The sequence below is a fragment of the Arachis ipaensis genome, chromosome B10 (genome assembly GCF_000816755.2).
Source record: "Arachis ipaensis cultivar K30076 chromosome B10, Araip1.1, whole genome shotgun sequence".
NCBI classification, from domain to species: Eukaryota; Viridiplantae; Streptophyta; class Magnoliopsida; order Fabales; family Fabaceae; genus Arachis; species Arachis ipaensis.
The window spans coordinates 123,495,700-123,503,979 of NC_029794.2; the positions used below are offsets into that span (position 1 = coordinate 123,495,700).

General features: G+C 40.3%; 2 protein-coding genes across 2 annotated transcripts; both read left to right on the top strand.

Annotated features, from left to right (window-relative positions):
* LOC110268482 lies at positions 540–3,240 on the top strand. The gene is made up of 4 exons (XM_021114677.1): positions 540–1,499; positions 1,614–2,513; positions 2,590–2,781; positions 2,869–3,240. The coding sequence occupies exons 1-4, from the start codon at positions 540–542 to the stop codon at positions 3,238–3,240; spliced, it is 2,424 nt and encodes an 807-aa protein (XP_020970336.1).
* On the top strand, positions 4,613–7,996 carry LOC107623423 (ribulose-phosphate 3-epimerase, cytoplasmic isoform). The gene is made up of 8 exons (XM_016325672.2): positions 4,613–4,985; positions 5,347–5,351; positions 6,336–6,398; positions 6,510–6,616; positions 6,734–6,831; positions 7,060–7,152; positions 7,272–7,313; positions 7,640–7,996. The coding sequence occupies exons 1-8, from the start codon at positions 4,869–4,871 to the stop codon at positions 7,793–7,795; spliced, it is 681 nt and encodes a 226-aa protein (XP_016181158.1). The 5' UTR covers positions 4,613–4,868; the 3' UTR covers positions 7,796–7,996.

An 8,280-nucleotide genomic window follows, 5' to 3' on the forward strand; every position in this document is an offset into this window, starting at 1 on the left:
GTTAAGCCGACCTCTTCGCACTTAATCGACCATAACTTGAGCTACAGAGGTCCAAATGATGCGGTTCCAGTTGGGTTATCCTTGCCAATTCTCATATTGTGGTTAGTGATTAGGATAGAGATCTTTGACCACCAACCCTTGCCAAGACCTTTTTAGCCATTAGTTTACTTTCTTACCATTTATCTTTCATGCTTCATATCAAAACCCCAAATATAACTCACAACCGATAACAAGACACTCCATTACAATTCCTAGGGAGAACGACCCGAGGTTTGAATACTTCGGTTTATAAATTTTAGGGGTTTGTTTTAGTGACAAACAACTTTTTGTATGAAAGGATTAGTGATTGGTTTAGAAACTATACTTGCAACGAGATTTCATTTGTGAAATTCTAAACCGTCAAAAATCCAATCATCAGTAGTCCAAAGAAGCGGAAGAGACGATCAACAGTCAGGCCTCCTCCATCAGGACAGACCTTCATACCTAACCAGGATCCAAACAAGCATCCCTCAATCTTTATACCTGTGGAGGGTGAAGATATGGCTGAGCCAAGTGCAGGGATGCATTGTTACGAGTCTGAAGAGCTGGATTCTGTTGCAAGTGATGATGAAGACAGTCAGCAAGCAGCATTTCCTCAAGCTAATCCCGATGCTCTAGTGCGGGACGTAAGGCTGGAGGTTGGGATGGAATTTGAGAATCTAGAGCAGTTCAAAAAGGCAGTTAGGAAGTTCAACATCAACCTAGGGCGCAGCATATTCTTTCCTAGAGTTGATTCAACTAGGTGCAAAGCCATATGTTATGAGGAGGATTGCCCATGGCAGATATATTGTGCAAAACGGTCATTTCCATTAAGCTTCCAGGTGAAGAACTTTGTCAACAAACATACCTGCAGCAGAGTTAGTAAGAACAAATCTGCGGATGGTAAATGGGTTGTAGAAGAGCTTGAGGACAAGATCCGTGACCATCCAGACATGAGTCAAAGGCAGGTACAGGACTTTTTCAAGAAGGAGTTTGATGTGATTGTGAATGAGAGGAAGATATACCGTGCAATGGTGAAGGCGAAAGAACTAATAGAAGGATCGGAGATAGCTCAGTATGCACTTCTTCGGGATTATGCTAATGAGATAATAAGGACCAACCCTGGCTCAACCGTGAGGATTAGCACTGATTATGTCGAAGGGACTGGGTATAAATTCAAACAGATTTACATATGCTTGCAAGGTTGTAAGAAGGGCTTTACCAATGGCTGTAGGCCCTTTATCGGGTTAGATGGTACCTTTCTCAAGGGATACTACCCTGGGCAATTGTTGACTGTGATCGGTCACGATGCCAATAACCATATATACCCTATAGCCTATGCTGTGGTGGAGTGCGAATGCAAGGATAGTTGGAAGTGGTTTCTTGAACTTCTCCAAGAAGACTTAGGAGACGCAGCAATCAACGGAATCAACTTTATGTCAGATATGCAGAAGGTAATGCTATCAATTCTTATTGTTCCTGTATGTCTTTATAATTACTAGTTTACATTATCTCTCAAAATGCTACTACTGTCATACCATGAATGGAATTTCATTGGGGGATAACATTTTTGTTGCTTTACTTCTCCCCACTAGGGCCTCATCCCTGCTATGCGTGAAGTAAACCCAGGAGCTCATCATAGATACTGTGCTATGCACATATGGCAGAACTTCAGAAAACAGTGGGGTGATACAGAGTTGAAGCTGGCAATGTGGAGGTGTGCCAAGGCCACAACCACCCAAGAATTCAAAGCTGTTTTGGATCGGATCAGACGGGTTAATCCACATGCTTGGGAGTATCTGAACAGGATCCCTCCAAGTCAATGGAGTAGGTCTGGATTTAGCGAATACCCAAAGTCGGACAATTATACAAACAACAATTGTGAATCCTTCAATTCTAGAATCAAGAAGATGAGAGGGAAGCCTATTATAACTATGCTGGAAGAAATAAGGGTTTACATGATGAGCATAATTGCTAGAAATAAGAAGGCATTGGTGGGATATAACGGAGTCATTGCTCCGGTGCAGCAGAGTAGGCTGGAAAAAGAAAAAAGGGAGAGCAATAAGTGGCGGCCGTTCCCCACTGGTGATGATCCTGGAAATGTGTATGAGGTTCAGTGCTTGCCACATAAGGTTATGGTGGACATAGGAAAGAGGACTTGCAGTTGCAGATTCTGGCAACTGACTGGCTTGCCATGCAGGCATGCATGTGCTGCCCTTGCATACCAGAATAGGCGACCAGAGGAGCATGCACACAACTGGCTTTCCATGGGGGCATATAACAGCACCTACCAGTTCGTCATCCAACCTGTCCCAAGTCAAGAATACTGGGAGCATGTTGATCTACCCCCTGTACTGCCACCAGTATACAAGAAGCAGATTGGGAGGCCAAAGTCGAAGAGAGACAAAAAGAATGACGCCCCAAAGACACCCACCCCAGATCCACATAGGGCCCCCAGAAAGTATGGCCCCATCACCTGCAAGTACTGCCTAAAGGTAAATTTTACTTCATATGTTACATTACTTATGAATACATGCTCCATGTTTTGCCTCATGCCATATGTTACTGCAGACTGGACATAACAGTCGCAGCTGCCCCAAGAAAAAAGAGGCAATGGCTGGGAGTGCTGGGGGACAAACTTCAAGTCAACAGCCAGCCGCTGAGGATGACGAAGAGGAGGCGGCAAGACTGGAGGAAATGTTCTGGGAGGAAACTCTTGAAGCTGTTGAAGCAGCTGAAGCAGCAGCAACTCAGCCCCCGCCTGTAAGTCTATTGATTTATTTTGCTATCCCATTATACAAGTTACAATTTATATGTCATTATGTCACTCATACGTTTCTATCTGAACAGGAGACTACCCCAGTTAGGCCACCCATTGCAAAAAGGCCACCAAAGAAGAGGAAGAATGTGAGGAGACCGCCACCAACTACCCAGCAACCACGACCTCCTCCACCTATTGTCAGCCCAACAAGACCAACTACTACTAGTCCACCACCCCCAGCCTCTGATGTGCCACCCACCGTGACACCTCAAACTATGCAAGCTGCCTCCCAGGGAATTACATCAAGGTTCATGGAGTTCATGCCAACTCCCACAGTTCGAGTATCAACCTCAAGGAGGTGGCCGCAGCCAGCCTTCCGTCCACCAGCCAAAAGGGGGTCAACAACTGCACACTTGAAGGAGGGGTCGAGCGGAAGCAGCAACTCCACTCCAATTCCGTGAAGCAATAGTTTTATAAGTTATGTTTTTTGTGTAATCCTATTGGAAGTTTATCGCACAATTGTTGGACATGTCACACACTATGCCTTATTTTCTTTACGTTTTGATAACTATTAGCAGTATCTTGCACATTTGTGTAAGCCAGTTACTACATACTTATCAGGATATTATGCATGTCTTTGATGTTATTTTGGACCAGAAAGCAAACAACAATTGCATTTAGTACCAGCTAATTTTTGCATCTTACATAACTTATAAGGCTACATCTGACTTTAATTGAAAAACCATTGTGTACAAATGACATTTTTTGAATCGATCGTGGGTAGATTTGTCATGATCTTACACTAAGAACTAATAAGGATCAAACCCTCCTAATAATCAGATACACAGTGCAGACAGCATTACAAACAACTGCCATTGATATCATCATCAGCCAGAACCTAATTTTGCTAAACTCAGCTTCGACGCTCCCTACTCTGGTGAGCATCTTCACTTGAGCCTCAGCCTCATCAACATTTTCCTGCACCCTTCTTTCCGACAGTGCTCTCCTCAAACCCTCACCCTCCCACTGCCCTTCGATTTCGTCTAGCCATGCAAAGAAGTTGCAGTCCGAGTTCTATCCATGGCAAAAAACTAAAATCAGATGCACATTCAACTCCCACAGAATAGGGTGTACAACGGGTTACCTTCCAATTGGGACAACGGACGAACTACCTCCCAGGATTCATCGCCGTCCCAGACTGTAACAGCGTCACCCCCAACCCACAGAAACATCTGCCATTGAACTTCCTGTCCTGCGCCCGTTTTGAAATTGATCTTCCAGAGACACTACCGCTGCCATTCGAAGGTGGAGTGAAGAGTCTTCGCCTCGACATTGGTATTATTTCGAAGATTACTGAGAATCTAGGGTTCGTGCTTTGGATGAAAGAATGTTTGAATTTGGGAAATTTGGGAATTTAGGGTATATTATAACGGATGAAAGAATGTTTGAATTTGGGAAATTTGGGAATTTAGGGTATACTATAACGGTCAGACATGTCAGCAATCCACGTGTGCAGCCTCCTAAGCCATGTCACGCCGTGAAATGCCACGTAGGGAGTGTTACTGACGGAGTCAACGCCGGAATACGGATTGGTTAGTTTCGCACACAGAAATCATGATTGATGGATACATTTGGTAGTTTCCGTCTCTTGTGGGTAGATTTGTCAGCGTTTTCAACTTCCATGGGTACAAATGGTAGTTTACTCTTATATTTGAACCAATTTGTTTAATTTTAATTACCAAAAAAATTTAAATATATGACATTACAAAAAAAAATTGTCTTTTAACATTAATCTCGTGAATAATTATTTAAAATAATAAACGTGATTGTATTTTAGGACATGAGAAAATTAAACTAAAAAATGAAATGAAAAGCTATAAACTTCAACTACCCCCAACGCCAAACACAAATACTAACCCCAACAGCAACAGCACAGCAGCCGCAAGTACAACCACGCGCCACCCTTCAGCGTCCTCTATCTCCTTTATCAACCGCCGTCGGCACCCTCCGTCCATACACCATAGCCTTACAGATAAATCCTCAGAGACGAAACCAAACAAATTTTGAAAAAGAAAAAAGGAGTAAAGAGATGGAAGTGAAAGCAAAAATCGCTCCTTCGATGCTGTCCTCTGACTTCGCCAATTTGGCCTCTGAGACTCAACGGATGCTCAATTCCGGCGCCGATTGGCTCCACATGGACATCATGGTATTGTTTCATACTCTTTCTGACTCAATTCAACTTTTAGTCAGTAACTTGCTGCGTGTCATTTTTAACCTTAGCTTAAAAATTCGATTGCTTCTGAAACAATGCGCAAGATCCACGCTATGATTGGCTGCTCTTAAAAGAACTTGTTATTGTTATTAGCCTCAGTTTGATGTATTTTATATGCCATAACTTTAGGATTTTCTAGCAATTCAATAAACATATCATATTAATGTTCTTATGGTGGATGAATACGACATGTGTATTTGTTAGTATAATTAGTCAAGAATTGATGAGATTGTGCATCTTTTGTTTCATAAGTTGATCATGATTTCTCATATTTCTCATTTTTATTCGTTTGCAGGACGGGTAAGGTGTCTTTGTTTTTCTTATGCTGCTATCTTTGTCCTGAACCAATGAACCCTGAGGTTGTTGCTACGCTGGCCTACGCCGAGTTGACTACTGGCCACTGGGGTTTTTTTCTCAATTCATTTTATTTCTGTGCTTTCCAAATCCCACCCCGCGGCGGGCAGGGTAGTTATTGACTTCTTTGTTAGTTTGTTATAGTTGATTGGTATTGTTGAGTGTCTCTACATCTGTGGAAAATAAGAAGGTTTTGATCTTTTNCTGCAATATATGTACATGGGATGATTCGTTAGACGTAACAAGTTCGGATCATATTCTTGGTTCTCTTTTTTTTCTGGTACTCTTTCAAAAGGTACATCTTTTTTTTGCGTAGCTTTGGTCTTTGAGGTATTCATCCCAGTTCATTCAAATAAGTATTTTTTCTTAATAGTGATATTTTAGCAGTAGGGATAAGAATTATTGTTCAGTTGTGGAAGGTCATGCTGTATCTGTTCAGGTTGTTTATTGACTGGATTATCGTCATTAAGGCTGGTCATGCTGTATCTGTTCAGGTTGTTTATTGACTGGATTATCATCATTAAGGCTTTCTTTTCACTACATAGGAACTAGGAAGTAGATCTTCGTTCAAGTTAAATAACAGCAATAACAGGATCCAAGCAATGTCAAGAACTCATTCTAGGTTCTGCTAGGGCTTTCAGTGCTGCATTCTCTATTCTGAATTCCCTCTAATTGTATAAGTGACATGTAGTTTGTTCATTTCATTAAACAGGCATAGAGTTAGATGCTTTGAATATTAATATTTAATAGTAGCTGCTATGATTTGAAGCATAAAATCTTATAACTTTTTTGGGTGCTAGTTCTTTTCATGATTAATTTTGTAATAATAGGAGAAATTTTATTTGTCAAATTGACTTTGTTGTTTTGGATGAATTAGAGTCAGCTCATGGTGCCTTTTTCCATTTCCCCTTCTTTTTCGATTTCATGCAGGCACTTTGTCCCGAATTTGACCATTGGTGCTCCAGTTATTGAAAGTTTGAGAAAGCACACAACGTAACTATCTTCCTTCCATACTGGTCTAAATCTTTTTTAAAGCCGAAAATTGTATTTTTCTCATAACATTATAAAGTGTGCATTTAAATCATGATTCATTAACCCTTGCAGGGCTTATTTGGACTGTCACCTGATGGTTACAAATCCTATTGATTATGTTGAGCCTCTGGGGAAAGCTGGTGCTTCTGGTTTTACATTTCATGTAGAAGCATCTAAAGGTTGGTCCTTACGCTTCCTTCTTTTGGTTATTCTTCATGGTATGCTATTTTCTTATTCACACATTTATCTATTATTTATTTACTTTTCACTTTCTTATTCATGTTTCCTACAAACAGATAACTGGCAAGAACTTATTCAAAGAATTAAGTCACTGGGCATGAGGCCTGGTGTAGCATTAAAGCCTGGGACACCTATTGGAGATGTTTATCCTCTGGTATGATCCCCCTTGGTTCTCATCTTGTCATAACTGTATGGATTTTATTATCATCATTATCTTTTTGAGATTGTCCCAAATCAGTGTTTATAAATTTAGGGAACATGCAATATATCCACTCACTTAGAAGATTTATCCTTAAAGTGTGTTCTAATAGATAATTTATTCTTAAGTATGTGTTACTTTTCCTTCTTTTTGTGCCCCTTTTTATCTTTATTCCTTTCTCAGGTTGAAGCTGAAGCCCCTGTTGAAATGGTTCTTGTGATGACTGTAGAGCCTGGATTTGGCGGACAAAAATTTATGCCAGAGATGATGGATAAGGTATGGTTACGTTTAATTTTCGTATATTATCATGTGGTGTTATTTTCTTCTAATGGTGGGAATCAGTTTTTGATTAGGTATTTTGCTTAATTTGTTTTCCCTTCTAAATTTGTAACCAGGTACGGATACTGAGGAAGAAGTATCCATCACTTGATATAGAGGTATTATCTAATCATATTTTCTTTCCTTTAACATCACATGTTGCATGCATATTCTTCGAGACTCTTTCGCTTTGATTGATTTTCACATTTTACACTCAGTTATGTTCTCACACTTCATCGAATGACTCTGGCCGTGCCAGTGAAATTATGTTTATTAGTTGTTGCTTCTGCATGTTTCCATATCTTGTATAAGTTTGTCACTGAAACTTTCCTTTCTACATTTTTCGTTAAGTGCTCACTTCTTGAGTTCATGGAGAAGTGATATTCATGAACACTAGTGATACTTTGTTTTACAATGATCAAAACATGCTCAATTTCAATTGCAGGTCGATGGTGGTTTAGGGCCTTCGACCATAGAGATGGCTGCGTCTGCCGGGGCAAACTGCATTGTCGCAGGAAGTTCGGTTTTTGGAGCCCCTGAACCAGCTGAAGTAATATCCTTACTGAGGAATTCTGTTCAGAAAGCCCAGCAAAAATGTTGATAAAGTATATAGATCCTCCAGTTGTGTTTACAGCAGAATCCACGAATTCACATACACTTATCAATCTACATAATGTGCCAACATGTTGATGACTCTAATAAAAGACCATGTGATTCATTGGTGTTAATGTCTGTATCTAGTGTACCTTTATGAATTGTGCAGGCATATATAATACTAAATCTTCAAGTTTGATTTTGATTATCTGTATTCTTACATTATCCCGTGTATAATTGTGGGATTTTGTAAGCTACTACGCAAGGGTTATGTTTTGGGATTTCAAAAAAGGTTTTATAAAACAGGTATCGGCAAAAATTACCCACTACTGGGACGAAAACAAAGATCTGCGAAGTTTTTACGAGAATGAAGACCTGTCCCTACGAATAAATTGGGATGGAGGTGGGGAAAGAAATCCTCACCCTTCGATGCTTCGTTAAATCCCAATGACATGAAATTATAATATAATTAGTATTTTTAGTTGTTTTGTT

What these genes read in the sequence shown, in the direction of transcription:
- LOC110268482 (XM_021114677.1), top strand. Translation starts at nt 540, where the DNA reads ATGGCTGAGCCAAGTGCAGGGATGCATTGTTACGAGTCTGAAGAGCTG. An exon ending in CCTGCAAGTACTGCCTAAAG is followed by an intron (nt 2,514 to 2,589) that starts GTAAATTTTACT and finishes ATGTTACTGCAG; the next exon opens with ACTGGACATAACAGTCGCAG. An exon ending in CAGCAACTCAGCCCCCGCCT is followed by an intron (nt 2,782 to 2,868) that starts GTAAGTCTATTG and finishes CTATCTGAACAG; the next exon opens with GAGACTACCCCAGTTAGGCC.
- LOC107623423 (XM_016325672.2), top strand. Translation starts at nt 4,869, where the DNA reads ATGGAAGTGAAAGCAAAAATCGCTCCTTCGATGCTGTCCTCTGACTTC. An exon ending in TTGGAGATGTTTATCCTCTG is followed by an intron (nt 6,832 to 7,059) that starts GTATGATCCCCC and finishes TTCCTTTCTCAG; the next exon opens with GTTGAAGCTGAAGCCCCTGT. An exon ending in ATCCATCACTTGATATAGAG is followed by an intron (nt 7,314 to 7,639) that starts GTATTATCTAAT and finishes TTTCAATTGCAG; the next exon opens with GTCGATGGTGGTTTAGGGCC.